The following is a 22386-nucleotide window of genomic DNA, read 5'->3' as shown; positions in this document are numbered from 1 at the left end:
TATTGTCTTGTATCATGTGTGACAAGAAACTGGTGTGCGTATTGTATGGTTCCTTCCACTTCAATAGAGATGTTTAAAAATACATATACTCCGCCCAGTACAACAGACTGAGCTGAGACACCAGAGCCTATACCAGGCGAACGGAGCGGCGCCCAGGCATACTAGTAAGTGCAGGGGGACCCCTGGGCGCCCCTCTGCCCACTGATATAGTTAGTTTTTAGTTTTTAAACTAGTGAAAGGTCCTCTTTAATCATTGTATGTTAGTGAGCCGCATTATACTCACGTGCATCGTGGCCACCAGGCACTCCTTCTTCTCATAGGTCTGTGCGGCGCATTGCTAATGCTATAAGCATTAGCAATGCGCCGCACAAACAGAAGAAGGAGCGACCAGCGGCCACAGCGCACGTGAGTATAATGCTGCTCACTAACATACAATGGCAGCCAGGATTTCTGTAGCGTCCTGGCTGCCATGGTAACCGATCGGAGCCCCAACATTACACTGCTGGAACTCCGATCGGAACTGCCCACTGCCACCAATGATGGGGGGGGGGGGAGGGGGACCCTGTGGCCACTGCCACCAATGATTAATACTAGGGGGGGGGGGTTGCGTTACCAGAGGGGGCTGATAAGAGGGAGAGGCTGGGGGGGCACATGAGAGGCTGGGGGGCTGATCAGAGGCTGGGGGGCTGTTTTTTGGACTTTTGGTTGGTCAGTGGTCACAAAATAAATGTGTTATTTATTTAATTGTTATAATTGGTATCGGTGAGTACTTAAATAAAAAGTATCGGTACTCGTACTCGGTCTAAAAAACAAATGGTATCGGGACATCCCTAATAGCAAACGTTGGATATGATTTTGTTTCTGCGATAAATCTCGACACCTATTTTTGAACTACCTATGGGAGTGCTGCTTCAACTTTTTACTCTGGAATTTGTATCAGGGGCGAGTTGGACCAAACCCCACTGTTCTTTCGCCTTTTCACACATTTTTTTTTTTTTACTTGGCTGTTCCCCCAGTTTATTGATCAGATATGGATGACCTATTTGGAGGATAGGACAACAGTAGTCTGGAAAACCCCTTTAAGCTCTGGTTGACTCTCCTCAGATCTCTGAGCAGATTGTACACTCTGAGAAGAACACCCAGCTAAGATCTTCTGCCCCTTCATTTTAGCAACAGGTAGGGGTCTTAGCATCCAGACCCCTCATGACGTGTTTTTTGGAAACTGGACGTATGCTTGGATTTTAATAAAACTGTTCTTTTCGCCAAGCTGAAGTTTAACAGAGAGGTCACTTCCCACAAATCTAAGCATAATGGGGGCCATTGCTTATGAAGCATTGCTAGTATTTCTGCAGCGCCTGTTTATAGGATGCTTGATTTACTGTATAATAAACTAACCATGAGCGGAACTGAGCAATCACATTAATTACAATACACTTTGTGGCATCTCTGTCCAGCTTAGAGTACTCAAAACGTAAACTTGTTCAAATACCAAAGGTCATGTACAGTATATCCACTGCAAGACTGCTAATCTGGCTAAGCACATTATAATTAGTGACTGTAACATACACCGTAAAAGAGAAGGGATTCGGGGTTAATCCAACCACTTTCTGTCATAAATGCTTGGTTTAGGCCACATAAAAACTGTTGCAGGCAACGGTTTTTGGCCCAGCTAACAGCCAGCATTTGTGCAGTATCAGGCAGCCTAAGGCCGCACATTGCGGATTGTGTGCTTTTTCTGCGCCGATTCTTGTGCAGAAAAAACGAAGCGCAATACAGTACCAGCAAACTGTAGGAGATTTCACAAATCTATACTCTTTGCTTTTTCGTTTGGGGTGGAAATTAACTTGCTGCATATTTCTTTTGTGTGGATTTTACGCTTTTAAATGCAAGGGCGGGATCTGCGGCAATGATGTATAGGGACCTCCTGACTCCCCCCCCCCCCCCCCCCCCCAATCTTTTGTTTCTACATGCATACTCAGCTGAGCAAAGCAGGCATGTGTATGAGGTGATCAGGGGTGACAGCCATCTGCTCTGCATGGGGGGGCTGAACCATCCAGCTGTATATTAAACTAGGACAGCTCTGCATGCATGCTCTGCTTTAGGAAACATTGATATCTGCTGCAACATTTCAGACTGCCCGAACTTTAGACACCGAACTTAACACACAAGTTCGCTCAACACTAATGAAGACGCGTCTCCTGCAGACTCCATGTGTCGGCTCACTCTGCACTGAAAGGTAAGTAAAGTTAGCAGAGGCAGCAGCTGTGAGGGAGTGGGCTAATGGTGGGGCACCTGTGATTTGGCATGGGGAAATGGGGCACCTGTGATTTGGCATGGGGAAATGGGGGCACCTGTGATTTGGCCCATGGAGGGGCTGATCTGGGGGAGTGGCGGACATGGTGGATGGCATGGAGGCACTTGGGAAGGGGGACATCATGGCAATCTGGAAGGAATGGAGGGGCTGATGGCATAGGAGACACTGGGGAAGGGGGACATCATGGCAACAGTTTGCCCCTGAGCAATCATTTATGTAAAATCACTGACATAGATTTGTAAAGAATATGAACGCAGAGCTGATTTGTGCTGACACACTGCAGCAAAAGCAGGTTTTTTTTTAAATTAAAAAGGGACCCGAATCTGATGAAGACAAAGAATGCGTCACCCACAAGTCAACTTCGATTACATAACAGCTGCGTCCTACAGCCCTAGCACCAGCAATGGTTAAAGGGGATGTCCGAGTTATCTGTATACATGTTAATGTGGCTTATAACATTCTTAAAAATACATTTGTAATTTACTCACTTCATGTATTATGCAGTGTTTCTACAGGGCCGATGCGGGTCACGTGACCCCCGACGTCATCCACCAGGCTCCTGTGGTGAAGTTTTGTGTACCCGCCACTTCTCTCTCATCTGGCAGCCGGCCGGCTCCTGTGAGGGATCGTGCATGTGCGATCCCTACCAGTGCCAGCAGCAGTGTGAAATCATTTCTGCAGTGAAACACAGCCGATCCCCTGCCAAAGCCACCCCCAATGACCAGACAAAAGTAAATCTATGCCCAGGCCATCAGTGACTAGAACCAGAACTGAGGTGAGACTACAAGCCCCAGCATGCACTGGCACAGAATGGTGGGAGTCGTAGTCCCTATACCTGCTCTGCAGGGGAGTGACGCGTTCATGCAGCAGGGCTGGGTGTGTTGTGACTTGCAGTAGTGGTGTGTGTGAGTATGCGCATTAGGTTGCTGATGCACGCAGAGGTGCTTTTGTAATGTGTGCAGCAAATCTACGTCTAGTTTTGTAGCAGAGCTGTGTGTGTAATCTGTACGGCAAATCCATGTGTAGTGTTTGTACAGCAGTGTGCAATATATTTAGTGGTGTGGTTGTATAGCAGAGCTGTGTATGTGTAATGTGTGCAGCAATTGTATGCATAGTGGTTGTGTAGCAGAGCTGATATCTATATTTTTTATATATATATATATATATATATATATGTAGTGTTGTGTGTGCAGTGCTGATTGCATGCATGTGTTTGTGTAGCAAAGCTGTGTGTGTAATGTGTGCACCAATTGTATGTATAGTGGTTGTGTGAACCATGTTCAGCAAATCTGTGCAGTGGTTGTGTAGCAGAACTGTATGTGTGCTACAAATCTATATACATAGTGGTTTTGTTGCAGGGCTGTGTATGTGTGCAGTGCTGATAATGCATGCATGTGTTTGTGTAGCAGGCTGCGTGTGTAATGTGCGCAGCAAATCTGTGTAGTGGATGCTATGGCAACCACTGTAAATGGTGTAAAATAAGATAAGAATCCAGGCTCACCTGCATTATATGTTACTTCTAAGAGCTCATTCACACAACCATATGGTCACCGTTCCCATGTTGCGGACTGCAAATAGCGGTCTGTAATATACACAGGCACCAGCTGTGTGAATCCCTTTTCACGGATGTAGACCCGTTGACTTGAAATCGGTCTGCGATCCACAAAATACGGCAAAAGATAAGACATACCCCTAAGTTTTTCCGTATCTTGTACATCACAGAGCAATTAACGTGATTGCATCTCCATCCGTGACATGCAGTTCATATGTATGGTGACCGTGTTTTGCGGACCACTACGTTTGTGAGGATGGGTTCACATCACAAGTTTGTCCTCTATTTAACCCCTTCCAGGCCAGAGCCATAAGTGTATGAAGCAGAGGGATGTAACTTGCCGCCCAGCGCTGTTGGGCGCTGTGTTCGGGTGGATGCAGGAGTTGCAACCACTGGATCCAGGCAGCTGACGTAACAAAATGTATTCCTATTGTAAAAAATAGGGAAAAAATAATTATTTACCACATCTGTAACAACCAATTGTTTAAAAGTATCACATGATGTGCCCCATCAGGTGATCTTTAACCCCTTCACTACCGAGCCACTTTTCACCTTAAAGGGGTTCTGCAGGCTATGAGCTGTGCGCTACGATTGGCCAGCGCTGCAGCAAGGGACAACCCCAATACAAAAACTCCGCCCAGTACAAAAGAAGGAGCTGCAGACACCGGAGCCTATACCGGGCGAATGGAGCGGCACCCAGACATACTAGTAAGTGCAGGGGGACCCCTGGGCGCCGCTCTGCCCACTGATAAAGTTAGTTTTTAGTTTTTAAAATAGTGAAAGGTCCTCTTTAAAAGGGCTTCTATCACCCCACTAAACTCATTTTTTTTTTTTTTTGGGGTACTTATAATCACTATCCTGCAATATATCTATACATTATGTTATTAATCATTTTCGTTTTGTAGATGAGGCAAAAAAACGTACTTTTACAATATGCCAATTACCTGTCTACCAGCAAGTAGGGCGGCTACTTGCTGGTAGCAGCCGCAAAAAAACGCCCCCTCCTCTTGTTGATTGACAGGGCCAGCAGCAATCTCCTCCACCCGGCTGGCCCTGTCTGCATCGCGCGCCTGTCTTGATTCGGCGCAGGCGCTCTGAGAGAAGGAGGCTCGTCTCCTCAGCACTCCCTCAGTGCGCCTGCGCCGATGATGTCACCGAAAGAGAATACGTCATCGGCACACTGAGGGAGTGCTGATGAGGCGAGCCTCCTTCTCTCAGAGCGCCTGCGCCGAATCAAGACAGGCGCGTGATTTTTGAAATGCAGACAGGGCCGGCCGGGTGGAGGAGATCACTGCTGGCCCTGCCAATCAACAAGAGGAGGGGGCGTTTTTTTGCGGCTGCTACCAGCAAGTAGCCGCCCTACTTGCTGGTAGACAGGTAATTTGCATATTATAAAAGTATTTTTTTTTTAGTTTTTTGCCTTATCTACAGAACGAAAATGATTAATAACATAATGTATAGATATATCGCAGGAGAGGGATTATAAAGTACCCAAAAAAAAAAAAAAGTTTAGTGGGGTGATAGAAGCCCTGAGGAGTTTTATAATTTTATTTTTATTTTTTCTTTACTCGGATAACCCCTTTAAATAAAACCTTCTCATTTTGACCAGCCATTTACATGAAGGTCATTACTAAGATGTGACAATCAATAACCTACACTTTCAGCCAGTTATATTTAGCTCTCTACACACATGGAAATTATGGGATCTGCAGTCAGAGGACTTCTTACCATACCCCCATAAAAGAAGTCAGAGATCCACCATAGATCAAACACCTGCAAAGTTTCAAACTGGATTCCCATACCATCTATGCACATTTTTATACCGTGCCATATCAACTGCAAAATACTCTGGTAGGACACTCGTTCAGCTCAACGGGAGACATGGAACATGCTGTGTGGCACTTGTACTACCTAGAAATCAGAGCCTTCATGAATTCCTAGGAAAGCACGGTCCAGCTCCGGTCAAACCTTCTAACCATTTATAAGACTCATTATTAAATACACAGGTTCAGGCTAATATCAATGGAGGGCTCATGTCTTCTCAGGAAAACCACAGACTGGACAGGCCGAGTTTTTCTCTCTCCTAAAGGGTTAGTCTTGCATATTGGGGACATATCCTAGCTATATGCCCCCAATGTAGGTGCAGGCCTCACCATCCACACACTTTAGGCCTCTTTTAGCCAAGTTACTTGAGTGGGTGAGGCTTATGTGAAAACTGGACCTGGGTGATGCTTGTTGCAACTCTCTGCATGGCCCAAAGATGAATGTGAATTGGCCCATTGACTATTAAGGGCCAGTGTTTAGTCTGCTTTGCACGGACAGCACCCAGATGTGAACACTGTCCATCTGAATGAGTCCTGTCAGCCTTTCCTCTAGGGCTGCAACGATTAATCAACGTTATCGATAATATTCGATAACGGGATTCGTCGTCAACGAATACAGTTATCGAATAATCGGCCAATTCGTTGCTATGCGGGTGGTCGGGCGCTATGCCTGCAGGCCCTTGAACTTTAGATCAATGCATCTTTATTACCTTACAGTGACGCGCCTGCTCCATTCATAAAGTAGGTGGAGCAGGCGCGTCACGTGAGTAAGTGACGTTACGCCGCCACCCACTCTGCCTGTTACTGGAGCTTCATTGTAAGGTAAAAGAAGATGCGGTGATTTAAAGTAAAAGTTACTGCCGGTTAAGGAATACTGCTGTGAGCGGTGGGGCCAGGGCTGTTATGGGGAGGGGGATCTGTGGATGGCACTGCTATGGGAGAGATCTGTGGATGACACATATAGCATAAGATGCTATATAGTGCCACCCACAGATCCCCCTCCCCATAACAGTGCCACCCACAGATCCCCCTCCCCAAAACAGTGCCACCCACAGATCCCCCTCCCCAAAACAGTGCCACCCACAGATCCCCCTCCCCAAAACAGTGCCACCCACAGATCCCCCTCCCCAAAACAGTGCCACCCACAGATCCCCCTCCCCAAAACAGTGCCACCCACAGATCCCCCTCCCCAAAACAGTGCCACCCACAGATCCCCCTCCCCAAAACAGTGCCACCCACAGATCCCCCTCCCCAAAACAGTGCCACCCACAGATCCCCCTCCCCAAAACAGTGCCACCCACAGATCCCCCTCCCCAAAACAGTGCCACCCACAGATCCCCCTCCCCAAAACAGTGCCACCCACAGATCCCCCTCCCCAAAACAGTGCCACCCACAGATCCCCCTCCCCAAAACAGTGCCACCCACAGATCCCCCTCCCCAAAACAGTGCCACCCACAGATCCCCCTCCCCAAAACAGTGCCACCCACAGATCCCCCTCCCCAAAACAGTGCCACCCACAGATCCCCCTCCCCAAAACAGTGCCACCCACAGATCCCCCTCCCCAAAACAGTGCCACCCACAGATCCCCCTCCCCAAAACAGTGCCACCCACAGATCCCCCTCCCCAAAACAGTGCCACCCACAGATCCCCCTCCCCAAAACAGTGCCACCCACAGATCCCCCTCCCCAAAACAGTGCCACCCACAGATCCCCCTCCCCAAAACAGTGCCACCCACAGATCCCCCTCCCCAAAACAGTGCCACCCACAGATCCCCCTCCCCAAAACAGTGCCACCCACAGATCCCCCTCCCCAAAACAGTGCCACCCACAGATCCCCCTCCCCAAAACAGTGCCACCCACAGATCCCCCTCCCCAAAACAGTGCCACCCACAGATCCCCCTCCCCAAAACAGTGCCACCCACAGATCCCCCTCCCCAAAACAGTGCCACCCACAGATCCCCCTCCCCAAAACAGTGCCACCCACAGATCCCCCTCCCCAAAACAGTGCCACCCACAGATCCCCCTCCCCAAAACAGTGCCACCCACAGATCCCCCTCCCCAAAACAGTGCCACCCACAGATCCCCCTCCCCAAAACAGTGCCACCCACAGATCCCCCTCCCCAAAACAGTGCCACCCACAGATCCCCCTCCCCAAAACAGTGCCACCCACAGATCCCCCTCCCCAAAACAGTGCCACCCACAGATCCCCCTCCCCAAAACAGTGCCACCCACAGATCCCCCTCCCCAAAACAGTGCCACCCACAGATCCCCCTCCCCAAAACAGTGCCACCCACAGATCCCCCTCCCCAAAACAGTGCCACCCACAGATCCCCCTCCCCAAAACAGTGCCACCCACAGATCCCCTCCCCAAAACAGTGCCACCCACAGATCCCCCTCCCCAAAACAGTGCCACCCACAGATCCCCCTCCCCAAAACAGTGCCACCCACAGATCCCCCTCCCCAAAACAGTGCCACCCACAGATCCCCCTCCCCAAAACAGTGCCACCCACAGATCCCCCTCCCCAAAACAGTGCCACCCACAGATCCCCCTCCCCAAAACAGTGCCACCCACAGATCCCCCTCCCCAAAACAGTGCCACCCACAGATCCCCCTCCCCAAAACAGTGCCACCCACAGATCCCCCTCCCCAAAACAGTGCCACCCACAGATCCCTCTCCCCATAACAGTGCCATTCACAATTTGTTTTAATATGGCCTTTGAACAGAATTTTTCAAGTAAAATCATATAAACCCCTTTTGTCATTTTGGTGTTTTTCCCCCCGATTAATCGATAAAATTATCGACAACTAATCGATTATTCAAATAATCGTTAGCTGCAGCCCAACTTTCCTCCCAACCCCCTATACAGATACACATGTAACTCGACCAAGTGTGCATGTGTTCTGAATGGGGAGAGGGAAAAAGCCACTGCTAGACCGCTCGGCCAGTGGCTTATCACCTTAGTAGAATAAAGGATTGGGCATGTTGAAATCTCACATGCCCATTCCTTCTTTCCCCCGATATTCAGATGGTTGGTGGGGGTCGGCCGATATTCATCTAATGTGTCTAGCCTTCTCTTCAACCAGCTGATCGGTGGCGGTGCTGGGTGTCGGACCCCCACCGATCTGATATTGGATGATGACCTATCCTGAAGATGGGTCATCAATATTAAAATCCCGGAAAACCCCTTTAGAAATGGCAAACCATTTACAATTCAACTGTCAATAAGGGCTCATGCACACAACCGTATGTACGGAAACAGAATGCACACAGAGTAACTTCCGTTTTTGTTTGCGGACCTATTGAAGGGAATGTTTCCGCATACGGGCCGCAAAAAAACCCAGAACGGACACGGAAAGAAAATACATCCGTGTGCATGAGCGCTCTAAAGGGAAGGGAAAGGCTGGTACCATTTTTTGTCACTTTAAGGCTACATGCACACGACCGTATGTGTTTTGCGGTCCGCAAATTGCAGATCCGAAGAGAAAAACAAAAACAAAAAAACACACACACACCACACACGGATGACGTCCGTATGGGATCCATTCTTTTTTTTGCCGATCCATCGTATATGCCTATTCTTGTCATCAAAACAGACAACAATAGGACACGCTCTATATTTTTTTGTGAAATGGAACCAAGGACAACGGACGCGGAAAACAAACTGTTGACTATCCGCATTTTTTAACAGCTCCATAAAAATAAATGGGTCTGGATCCTATCCGCAAAAATAAAACAGAACGGACGCGGAAACAAAATACCTTTGTGTGCATGAGGCCTAAATCTGAGAAAAAGTGAGAAAAGTGCCCTAGCCATTCAGCCACTGGTAAGTTCATCAAACTGATATCAAGTGTCAGGATAGCCCTCCAAGCTGTAGTCTCAAATTGGGGGCAGGGGAGTTAAGTGGCCTGGTCTTTTCATCTCTAATGGGTAGCTCCGACATGTGTAAACTATAGGGCTTTATTGTTTCTCTATGGATAGACTACTACAGGTCAAGCAAACATCGAAGCTGACCAACCAGAAGGATTTGCCGCAAATATAAAGAAGTCCAATCTACGGGACTATGAATTAAAAAATATCCTTATTTACATAATATATAAAGCTTGAAGTTCTAGTTAGCATCTATTATAGCTTACATAGTGCCTTCAAATGGCACAACATGGTCAGAGTGAGATGACTATGCACAAGTACTTACATAAAAGAACAAGGAGATCACTGGGGAAAGGCAAGAATGTGAAGAGGGTAAGGCTACAGTCACAGGACCGTGCTCGGGCCAGGAGCCACATCTCTTGGACCCCATCATAGTGATTTATATACGGTCAGTTCCTATCGCATTGTGGGTCTATTGGACTGTACCCACATGATGACGTCAGGCCAGTACAACAGACCAGGGACCAAATTAGATCAGGTTAGGGGAGCCGCGGCCTGTCCCGGAGAGGCAACCTGTGTTTTCCAGACCGGTCGTGTGAGTCAACCCTAATTCGAAAGGAAACGGACTCCTGTTCCCAATCCTCATTTCTACTTAGACCTTTAAAGGTTCTTATCAGAATATCTTCATTTAATCTTCTAATTAGCATTTCTTTTAAATCTGATTTAACTAATTAGGGGGATTAACAACCATAGCAATCAGGCTTTTCGGGGTAAAATAAACTGTCAAGAAAGGCAGGGAGGAAGAAGATGCCCGCAGGCACCAGCCTTTATATGGGAACTGATTATAATGAGAAGAATTCAGAATTATATAAGTGGAAGACATAATGCCTTCTGAAAGTAAGGCTGGGTGCTCATACTGTGTATTAGTAGTGTCCGTCCATTAGTTTTTTGTTTTGTTTTTTTACGGCGCCAAACACAACTGATCCATAAACGTAACTCGGAGCGTTTTTCTATCCGGCACTATTTGACATCCGTCATCATACGTGATGTGCTGAATGTATGTGAACGAACCCATAGAAAACTACTGGATCAGTAGCTTCATGCTTGCACTGTGAAACAGCATACACTGGAAATTGTCTGAGCTATACGGGCTGAGCCGATACCCCAACTGTCTGAGCTATACGGGCTGAGCCGATACCCCCAACTGTCTGAGCAGATACCCCAACTGTCTGAGCTATACTGGCTGAGCAGATACCCCAACTGTCTGAGCTATACGGGCTGAGCAGATACCCCAACTGTCTGAGCAGATACCCCAACTGTCTGAGCTATACTGGCTGAGCAGATACCCCAACTGTCTGAGCTATACGGGCTGAGCAGATACCCCAACTGTCTGAGCTATACGGGCTGAGCCGATACCCCAACTGTCTGAGCTATACTGGCTGAGCAGATACCCCAACTGTCTGAGCTATACTGGCTGAGCAGATACCTCAATAGGAATACTGTATACAAAGCTCCATGCATCAAAATGAATACTACCTTGTTACCTATAGCAACTAACCATTAACATTTTGTAAAAAAGCACTCGAATGGTTAAAAAGTTTTCAGAGATTCTGATAATAATGACCTATCCTCAGCATAGGTTATAAGACCGGCAGGGGTCTGACACCCGGGACCCCCCGCTGATCAGCAGTGTGAGGCCGCGGCATTCTGGTGAGGCTTGCAGCTTACCAGGCACCGCAGTGTCCATTGGATAGCGGCTGTGGTTACCATTTCAGCCCAATCCCATTCACCTGAATGGGACTGAGCTGCGCCGAGGACACGTGACGTCGCTGGCCTTGTAAAAGGCCTCTTCAAACAGCTGATCAGCGGGGACGCTGGGAGTCGGACTCCCAACGATCTGATATTGATGACCTATCCTCAGGTCCAGTGCTCTTCTCTGTTCTTCTGCCGCTGTCTGTGCCTGCATAGTGCATGTGACCACTGCAGCCAATCACACTCAACTGACCGTTGAGGGGCAGAGCAGATTGTGGTGCAATGTGACACAAAAAGGCCCATCTTAGTTCATGGCCTTTTCTAGAGAAGCTCTTCCCCTTTTTGAGAAAACCATAAATAAAAATAAAAAAAATAAACCTAGAATCTAAGTGCAGACACATTAGTAAACGCTTGTGTGTCCTACATTTGATCCTTTGATATTTCCCATAGACCTTCTGCTAATATCTGGTGCTTTAAAGAAAAACATATGCTGGAAAAGATGCAAATAACGACACTAAGGGCTCATGCACACGACCGTATGTATTTTGCAAACCACAAAACACGGATCTGAAAAAAATTAAAATAAAACGGATGACAACAGTATTGCATCCGTTTTTGTTTTTTTGCGGGCCCATTGAACTGAATGGTTGCGCATACAGACCTGTAAAAAAACGGAACAGAAAATAATATATATATATACGTTCGTGTGCATGAGCCCTAAGAAATACGTGAAAGCAGCCTAAGGGTCCATTCACACGTCCGTAATTTGGGTCCGCATTCGTTCCACAATTTGCAGATCCATTCACTTTCGATGGGGCTGGAAGGAATGTGAATCTGCATTTTCGGGATCCGCATTTCCTTTCCTAAAAAAAATAAAAATAATAGAACATGTCCTATTCCTATCCGCAATTGTGGACCATAAAAGGCATTTTCTATTATAGTGTCTGTGATGTGTGGTCCGCAAAGTGTGGATCGCACATTGCAGGTGTCTGTGTTTTGCAGATCTGCAAAACACTTACGGATGTATGAATGGACCCTTAAAGGGAACCTGTCACCTCTACTATGCTACTCTCACTGAGTGTTTCTAAATGTTCATTGTGTTACCCTAAACATATAAATTATACTTTAAATTTCATTTGCAGGCGAATTCAATAAGTATTATGCATTTTTGTACTTCCCGCCTTTTATGCAAATTAGCATAAAAGAGTCATATCTTACTTGTGTGACCAGAGAAGAGTCATATTTTCAAGCTCATGACTCATCTCAGGTTAATTTGCATATGTATCAAATCGGTTTTTTGTACGCAATAAAAGCACACAGAGCTATGGGGACTGGGTATTGCGGATGTGCTAGCGGCCATCTAGCAACCCATGTCCTCAGCTCTATACCCAAAATCCAGGTGACAGGTTCCCTTTAAGCATACGATATACATACATATATACACATAAAATCATTTGAGCTACTTTCTGTGGGACCATTTGAAACTAGTGTATGCCAGCGAACACATCACAGATAAATGTACATGTTTGCCACGGACTACAATAAAAAAAAAAAATCTATTGCACTGGATTTTTTTTTGTTTTATAAAATTATGGACACTTTGGAATGTATTGCCAAGCAGTGTTCACGTGGGGCATCCCAGTCAAAGATACAACAGTGCACCCTTCAGACATTTGCTTACGGGCACATTGGCCCACACATCGTTTCTATGCAAATAGCCCATGAAACGCTAATTCAGATAAGATGACTATTACAAGCATAGGTCAGAAGATGAGACTTCCCAAAGCAGTTATGTTCTTATGCTGGAAGGTCTCATTTAGCACTTTAGGAGGTGTCACTATTGTACGGATTTATCATGCTAAAAGGAAGGAAGAAGCAGTGGCTGCGGGCGTGCCGCTGACATCAGAGATGACATCCTGGTCAAACCCTATGTCCCTCTTCCTGTCACTAAAAGACGTCTGGTGATTAACCATTAAAAGGAACCTGTCATCAACTTTATGGTGACCTCACTGAGGGCAGCATAAAATAGTGACAGAAATGCTGATGTCAGCGGTGTGTCACTCATTATAGTAAGTGGTTACTGAGAACCAGCATCATAATCATTGCAGCCCAGGCCTTGAAAAGAGTCAAATCTACCTGAGAAGAGTCCTGGTTATACATAAGCTCCTGCACGCTCATCCATCTGCTGATGATTGGCAGTTCTCTCCTAGACAGAAAGGGAGAAAACTAGGTAGAAGACTGTCAGCCATCAGCAGGTGGGCAGGAGTCCATGAATAACCAGGACTCTTCTCAGGTGGCCGGACTCTTTTCCAGGACCAGTCTGCAATGATTGTGATGTTGGTTCTCAGCAACCACTTATTTTTAACTTATAAATAACAGACCGCTGAAATCAACTCACCTGTCTCTACTTTATACTGCTGTTAGTATGGGCAGCATAACGTTGATGACAGGTTCCCTTTAAAGCTAATAATACATAATACACACCATTACTTGGCATGCCGGTCTAATTCTCCATGGTGAGTGCGGTACGTTGCTCCTAACTTTCAGTCCTGATGAAAGTAGGCACTCCATGTGAAAAGTGACACTGCTCCATTCACTTCTATGGGACGGAAGGATCGCTGTATCCTAGAACTGAATGGAGCTGTGGACATCCACCTTGCCACTCCATTAAGAGGCAGGAAACGGGAATTCATAGCTGTTCGGTCCCTTGCTTTTTTATTCCATGTCGGAGACCACTGAGAACAGCTACGTGCAGCCATATATTAGGGGAGTCAAAGCCAGAGGCGCATCCAGCAGGAAGGAACCTCTCCTGACCTGTCTGTTGTAATAACTACTTGCATTCCCACGTAATAACTAGTGCTGAGCGAAGCCAGCTTCGGATCCAAGAAGTTGCAAAACTTTGCTGTCTCCGTACAGCATTAAAATGTATGGCCTCTGGCCAGGTGAAATGTGTTCGAGACTTCTGAGAATAACGTTGGCATTCGATTTTTAAACTTGAAACCATTTTAAAACAGAAATGCGAAGTCGGCTTCCGTACCAGAGGGTACCTCGGTACCAAGGCCGACTATGGATCAGAGTTTTAAAATGGTTTTCAAGTTCGAAGTCTGAAGTTATTCACTGGAGTCCAGCGAGACTTCTGAGAGAACGAATTGCCCTCGCAATTCAAAACAACACACAACATATCAAAAACTACCACAAAAACTGTGACAACACCCTAAGAGCTTGTTTACACCAACGTGTCGTATTTTGCGGATCCATAAAACACAGATGCCGCCTGTTTGCCTTCCGCAATTTGCGGAACGGACGGCCCTTTATACAAATGCCTATTCTTGTCCGCAAAACGGACAAGAATAGGACCAGACTCTTTTGCGGCCCCATTGAAGTGAACGAGTCCGCACCCGAGCCGCAAAAAAAGCGTCTCGGGTGCGGAACAAAACCACGGTCATGTGAATGAGCCCTAACAGTGGAATTTTGCTTGAAGGGGTCTTTTTTCATGTGACAGCACTACCCTAGCCCATGGGCTGTGCTTGGCTCTGCAGCTCAACACCATTCAATTCAATGAACCGCAAAACCAGACACAGCCCATGGGCAAAAGCAGTACTGGTTCTGAAAGAAAAAATATATCATTTAAAAAAGGCATTTTTTTTTTCCAAATCCTGGACAACGCCTTTTACTCTCATCTACAGTTGGGCCCAGAAAATCCATATGCCAAAAATCTGAACGAAAAGAGCATCAAAAATTGCGCTATTTGTGTTTGTGTTTTTTCTGTTTATATTCACAACCCATCTGAAGTCTATGGGGGGGGGGGGGGGGGGGGAGTAATCACTATATAAGCTGTTGAAGAACACAATCGGCATAGCAGGTCAATTTTGGTATGTTCAAAATATGCAATGTGTACATGAGATTTGGCAAATCTCAGTCCCTTTGCTGGTACTGTATCATGCTGGTTTTTTTCCCCAAAGGAAAATAAAAACCATCATGAGTGATCGCACAGTATTATAAACAGTATACTAGGTTTTAAAATATCCCAAGCTGAGAGTTTACATGATGCCTAAGTGATGATGAAAGCACTAGAAACAAATTAGGAGGGCTGAACATTCCCACATTAAAGTGACAAGCAATTCCTCAAAGTGAAGATTACCAATAACAGCTGTGCATTAGAGTGTGGGAACCCGGCTGAGGGAGCGCGCGGGCCCCTGGAAGCCTGACATCATGTCACCTCCTGTACAGACATATCCCTGATGTGGGGGACACCAATTAGAGCAACTGCAGCCATACCCAGACAACATAATAAAAAGAAGGGCCCAGATGGCGGAGGCCTAGCCAGGCTGTCCTAACCGGTGGCGGATTTTCCACACACAATTCTGCTGTGGAGTTACTACAACCTCATCCTCGCCTTACAAGTACCGTTCTCTGTTCTCAGCCAATTCATGTGGGCAAGAGGCTGACTGCAGGGTAATGTCTCCTCCATGATCACTATGTGAACCCACTTAACACAGTCCCTGATTTACTGTCTGCTCCTAGAATCTAAAAAGTGGTACAAAATGGCGTAATGTGGTGCAACTAGGGTTTCTATACTCCACACACAAAGATTTGCTCAAAAGGCGCTTACTGAGAATGGGTGGAGCTTCACATGAAAGGGGCGTGGTCTAAATTTGTGACTTTTGTGCCAACATTGTCCCACAATTCTGTCACAAAAATGCCAACCAATAGTTGGCTTACTTTGCAACACCAGGTTTATCGTCCAGCCTGTACCTCTGTGATAAATCTGGCACAGGTCTAGATGCCGGTCTAAGATTATACCAGCTACGGGATTAGTAAATTGGGGCCACTATCTGGACCACTTAAAGAGACACTTCTTATTGGCCCACCAATACCTAGACATAACAATAGCCTTAGGTCTCATGCACACGGATGTTTTGGTCCGCATCAGAGCCGCCGTTTTAGCGGCTCAGATGCGGACCCATTTACTTTACTTGGGGCCACAAAAGATGCGGACAGCTCTCCGCGTGCTGTCTGCATCCGTTGCTCCGTCCTGTTTCCCCGCTAAAAAAAAATATAACATGTCCTATTCTTGTCCACGCTTTGCGGACAAGAATAGGCATTTATATTGAAGGCTGTCCGTGCCATTCTGCAAATTGCGGAACGCGCACGGACGCCATCTGTGTTTTGCGGATCAGCGATTTGCAGACCGCAAAACACACCACGGTTGTGTGCATGAGGCCAGACAATGGGGGAGATTGATCAAAATGGTGCAAAGGAAAACTGGCTTAGTTGCCCATAGCAGCCAATCAGATTCCACCTTTCAGAGCTCTGAACAAAAGATGGAATCTGATTGGTTGCTATGGGCAACTAAGCCAGTTTTGATAAATCTACCCCAAGAATTAGCTGCATCAGCCGATCAGTCGTCTGTGGGATTGTTTGTGGTACCGATCCCACCAGCCATATGCCAGACTGAGGCCTCTTTCACACGAGCGCAGCGGATTGGCTCTGGATGCGTTCAATGAAACTCACAAACATTGCACGTCACAGATTGCACCCATGCGGAAAACTTGCTTGAGTGAAAGGGGCCTAAGGGTCCATTCACACATCCGTAAGGCCACTTTCAGAGGAGCGAGTTTTCCGCACGGGTGCAATCCGTGACGTGAACGCATTGCACCCACACTGAATCCAGACCCATTCATTTGAATGGGTCTGTGTACATGAGCGTTTTTTTTTTTTTTACGCATCAGTTCTGCGTTGCGTGAAAAACACAGCAGGTTCTATATTCTGCGTTTTTCACGCAGCCCTGGCTCCATAGAAGTGAATGGGGCTTCAATGAAAAACGCATTGCATCCGGAAGTGCAGACGCATTGCATTTTTCACTGATGGTTGCTAGGAGATGTTGTTTGTAAGCCTTCAGGTTTTTTTTATCACGTGCGCGAAAAACGCTTTGCACTTGCGTGGTCCTTGAGCACAGTGGCAAATAATTGTCTGAACTATGCCATATACATGCAGTTTCGGCCGACAACATTTTCCGGCATGGCTAGTTACATTTTCACCCATCGCTAACGATCGTTTGCGCCAGTTTTTCCAAATGAGTCGACTGAAATCGTCAAACTTTTCTCGCGTACGGCACTGCGATGTTTCCTGGAACATTTGCATACGGAGGACAGTAACTCACAGCCTGCACTTCTGCAAGTTCAAGAACTGGAGCGACAGCCGGGAAAGTACCGTACGACTCCGTGGACGGAGACTTCCCCGTGTAAAACCGCCAGGGTTATTTCTGTCTCAGCCTACACAGCGCAGATAGCCAGACTGTATTCAGGGAGGAAATGATAACTGTTTGTCCAAGGGCTGGATGAGGGGGGAAGCTGAGCGGGATGGGGTGAGGCCTCTCCATCCGGCCACTGCAGCCAACAAAGGGATGCCTTCACATCTCATATTGTAACCTCTAACACCTCCTCTGGCTGCAATACTAGGAGCCCATGCCAAAATCACAAGAGCCCCTCGTTACCAGAGGGACCCCTGACGGAGCTTGGACCACCGGAGACAGAACCACACCCTTCCACTACAAGTCCCAACATCTCCTTTCGTGAAGTCAGAAATTTGGGGCTTTTTAATCGGACGTTTCACCCCCCACATCTTCATCAGTATAAAAAGGAGACAAAAATACCAGGCTTTTTTTGCATCAGGCAGGATGTCACTCACAGCGGTATTCAGACTGCTAGCTCTTGGGTTCATCTAGAATTCTATTCGCCTGGCACACCTTCTGCTCACCCACATACCCTGGCACACTCCTGTGCATGGGCACCTGGCATTGCATCTAGGTGTATGCCTGCTGCTCTGCCCTGCACGGATCCGTTATATAACTCACTCCTACGCTTTATACAAAAGACATTCTCTGCTCATCCTCGGATCGTAGCGCTTTCCCTGCAGGATGGAGGAATCCAGCAGATGGGGAGATCGTACAGGACAAAGGAGCAGCACTGATGGAAATACAGGGAAAAGCAGAGCCATGCAAACACGCGATGCCAACTTACGGTCTGCCTGCCCACTGCCACTGCCATGCTGCTGTCCTGCGGGTGCTAGAGGAGGAGAGGGACGGAGGAGCCAGAGCATGCGATCCAGCTGCACACAGCACTGACTGCAGCTCCTCCAGCGCTGGAGGAACATGGCCACCACGGGGGAGGAGGGGTCGCGCAACTCACCAAAGGGGGAGGGGAGTCCGGGCCCTGGAAAACGCACAGCGGCGGAGAGCGGCCGCACGTTTACCTCAGCCGCGAGGCTTAGGGGGTTGGATATGGTGCCCCGTTAGTCCCGGGCCGCCTCACAGTCACTCAGGATGGCGGAGGCGTCTGATACAGCAGGGACTGTACGGAGCACCCCCCTTTACACAATGGTGGCTCCTGTGTTGCTGAGGAATACTCGTCTGTGGTACCGTGTGACTGACAGGAGTCTATGTCACTGGCCCTAGAGCCCGTCCTATTATTATATAGCGCCAACGTGTTCTGTGGCGCATGGACTACTTCATACATTGGTGCATCTGCTTCAGTCCCTCCATTCACTGCTATGGGAGGCAAAGAAACAGCAAAGCCATGGCCCCTCAGATGTTTCCACAATTCCTTACAATGGTTATAAGACAGTCTGCAGGATCAACCCACTGCCTGGTAGGGTTGGGCATGCTGGTTAAGAAGATACCTGTCTTGTGTAAATCAGTGTTGGCTTTCCTGAGGGGAAAAAAAAGACCTTAAAGAGCACCTATAAAATGGCTGACCTGTTGTATGTCCCATACTCATATGTGTCCGCATTGCTGAGAATATATGATGTTTATATACAAATGAGCGGCTAGGAGCAAAGGGGGCGTTACCATTACACCCAGAGGCTCTGCTCTCTCTGCAGCTGCTGTGTCCTCTGCACTTTGATTGACAGGTACAGACATGATAACATTTTCTGGACCTGTCAAAGTGCCAATGTAATGAGAGCAGAGCCTCCAGGTGTAATGGTAACGCCCCCATTGCTCCTAGCCGCTCATTTGTATATGAACATCATATTTCTCAGCAATGCGGGCACATATGAACATGGGACCAACACAGATGCCTTCAGCTGCCAAGCGCACATGGAACAGGTCAGCCGGTGTCATAGGTACAAATCTGCTGACAGATGCCCTTCAATTCTTTATGCAAATGAGGACTTCAGAGCACCAATAAGCACGGCCAGCATTGGAAAGGTGCACCGAGGTCTAGGACCCGCCCCTCAGTGCACTGTCCCACCTCTGGGACCCGCACCTATGACAAGAACTGAGCGGTGGCTGGAGGACCAAGCGCTCTCCCCATACAAGTGAATAGGAGTGCGCTGTCCCATTCATTTCTATGGGGCTGACAGAAATAATGAGCTAGCGCTTTTTTGGCTGCCACATAGAAATGAATGGAGGGCGGCTGCGTATGCACAGTGCGCCCTCCAGCACCTTTCCCCCCTCTGTTCTGCAGAGGTGGGACCCCCATTGTCTGTGATGGGACAACCCCTTTCGGTTGATCAGCTGTGTATAGAGACTTAATGGCAGTGCTCCTTGGAAACAGAATAATATGCAAAGCTGTATCTCGCACCGGGGAAAGAAAACCGTCTCCATAGTGGTTTCCTATGGGTCAATGTCTGACGTAGTGTGGGAGAAAACTGGATTGGCCACTAGGAGGATGTAGGAACTCCATGCAGATTACCACCCAGAGCTGTAACAGGAGACTGCACGCCACCATATTATATACAGGCCTCACTATTCATTACATGTCTACACCAATCAGCCAGAACAATGGCATTGCCACCACGGACTGCGGCTGGATCTCCGCCGGTAGTGGGCATTCAGGCAGTTTCCTAGACAGCTCCAGCAGACTGCTCCCTGCCAGAGCTGTCATGTGCTAGAGTGAAACTAGCCTAAGCTGGCAGCTAACAAAGTATAGCTCACTGTGCTGCACTGTTTTCTGTGGCTCCCATTTACTAATATGTGAGGGATGGAAGCAGCATAGCGCAGCCTGCTCAGCTATCCCTGGAACTCTCTGGTCATCCTGGCTGCAGCATAGAATAATCAGGGATGGCCAACCTGCGGCTCCCCAACTGTTGCAAAACTACAACTCCCAGCATGCAAAGACTGCCTACAGCTATCAGCCTACAGCAGGGCATGGTGGGAATTGTAGTTTTACAACAGCTGCAGAGCCGCAGGTTGGCCATCCCTGGAATAGGTAGTACAATTTCAGCTATGCATGGCTGAGGTGGGAATACCCCTTTAATTTTATATATGAGCCGTTATCAATGAGGATCTGAAGAAAATCTTGAGCGAAACACCAAAGTTGCATGACCTTCATATCCCCACTGACAGGCCTATGTTATAAAGTTGGATATTCAAGTACCTTGTAAGGCCACTTTCACACCTGCGTTTAGGTGCGGATCCGTCTGGTATCTGCGCAGACGGATCCGCACCTATAATGCAAACGCTTAGATCCGTTCAGAACGGATCCGTTTGCATTACCATGAACAAAAAAATAATAATTTTTTTTTGTTTTTTTTTTTGTTCATGATAATGCAAACGGATCCGTTTTGACTTTACATTGAAAGTCAATGGGGACGGATCAGTTTGAAAATTGCACCATATTGTGTCAACTTCAAACGGATCCGTCCCCATTGACTTACATTGTAAGTCTGGACGGATCCGTTTGCATACGCACGGCCAGGTGGACACCCGAACGCTGCAAGCAGCGTTCAGGTGTCCGCCTGCTGAGCGGAGCGGAGGACAAACTGTGCCAGACTGATGCATTCTGAGCGGATCCGCATCCACTCAGAATGCATTAGGGCAGTACGGATCCGTTCGGGGCCGCTTGTGAGAGCCTTCAAACGGAACTCACAAGCGGAGCCCCAAACGCTAGTGTGAAAGTAGCCTAAGTAAAATATTGATCACAGTGAGTTTAACGATAGCTCTCATGCTGCAGTCAGACGTTCCGTTGCAGGGAAATTCATACATGTATTATTATGCTAACGAGGTACTTGGGGCACCAAGGGGCAGGCCTAGCCCCTCGGAGTACTGCTTCATCTCCTCCTATCCCCCATTGACCGACAGGGCCAGGCATACTCACTGTTCCAATGCCTGGTCTTAAAATCTCACACATGGCAAGAGTACAATCGGAGCCCAAAAGTGAAGGAGAGCGCACCATGCCTGTGTGGTGTGCCCAAGTCCCACAGACATGAACGGAGAGCATACCACGCATGTACGGCCACTGCTCCATTCACTTCTATGGGACTTCTGGAGATAGCCGAGCCACTGTTCTGCTATTTTCAGCAGTCTCATAGAAATGAATGGAGAGTGGCTGCTCGCCCACTTTCACAGGTGGGACCCGCACCTATCTGACATCGGTGGCATATTCTAGCCTCCAATGACACACCTCTTCAAGGCACCCTGCTGAACACATATATCACAGTGATCGCTCGGCCACAGAGACAGCCTCCTTGGCTGTTTAACCCCTCAGATGCCGCAGTCAACAACAGCTGCAACATCCAAGGTTTTTTTACTGAAAAATGGAGCTACTTCTATCAGCCCATCTTCACAATGTGATTATGGGCATCACTGGGTTTATAGACAAAATTGGGAAATCTATTTGCGTGTCCATTGTAATATATAATGCTAAAAATGATACAATTCCTGTGTGGATAAATGATTGAAATTGAGACGGAAACACTTTAGATGAGCCAGCTATAATTACATTCATCGTGCTGGATCTATTTAGGCATCAGAGGCCATGAGTCACCTAAGGGTACATCCGTGTGACGTCACGAAGGGGTGTCAACGTACTGTCCTCACTAATGCAGAAATAAATTGACCCACATTACAGACATACTAGGCCTGCATTGTGAAGGGCATATGGTAATGAGAAGAGATGTTCCTATCTTCACTGCACGCTACATTACACTAATATGTGCCTGCGTGTGCAACAACTCGATTAAGGGCATATGCCACCTATGCAACCCTGGTGCCAATATTGCATGAGTGGCATTGTTTCCTGGCATGGCTGCAGATATTTAAAATGCAGCATGCAACGGAAGTTGGATTGCATCTT

At 47.5% G+C, this 22386-nt stretch overlaps 1 protein-coding gene across 2 annotated transcripts in view; it reads right to left on the bottom strand.

Annotated features, from left to right (window-relative positions):
• Positions 1 to 18480, bottom strand: part of SEPTIN11 (septin 11) — a 124289-nt gene extending 105809 nt beyond the window's left edge. For both annotated transcript variants that reach the window (XM_044304401.1, XM_044304392.1), the window contains exon 1: positions 18331 to 18480. In XM_044304401.1, coding sequence (XP_044160336.1) covers positions 18331 to 18357 — 27 coding nt within the window. In that variant the 5' untranslated portion in view covers positions 18358 to 18480. The remainder of the gene's footprint in view (positions 1 to 18330) is intronic.
• Positions 18481 to 22386: the final 3906 nt, after the last annotated feature.

Source organism: Bufo gargarizans, chromosome 1, assembly GCF_014858855.1.
Source record: "Bufo gargarizans isolate SCDJY-AF-19 chromosome 1, ASM1485885v1, whole genome shotgun sequence".
Lineage (NCBI taxonomy): Eukaryota > Metazoa > Chordata > Amphibia > Anura > Bufonidae > Bufo > Bufo gargarizans.
The sequence above is the reverse complement of the archived record's forward strand: the minus strand, read 5'-3'. Positions and strand labels throughout refer to the sequence as shown.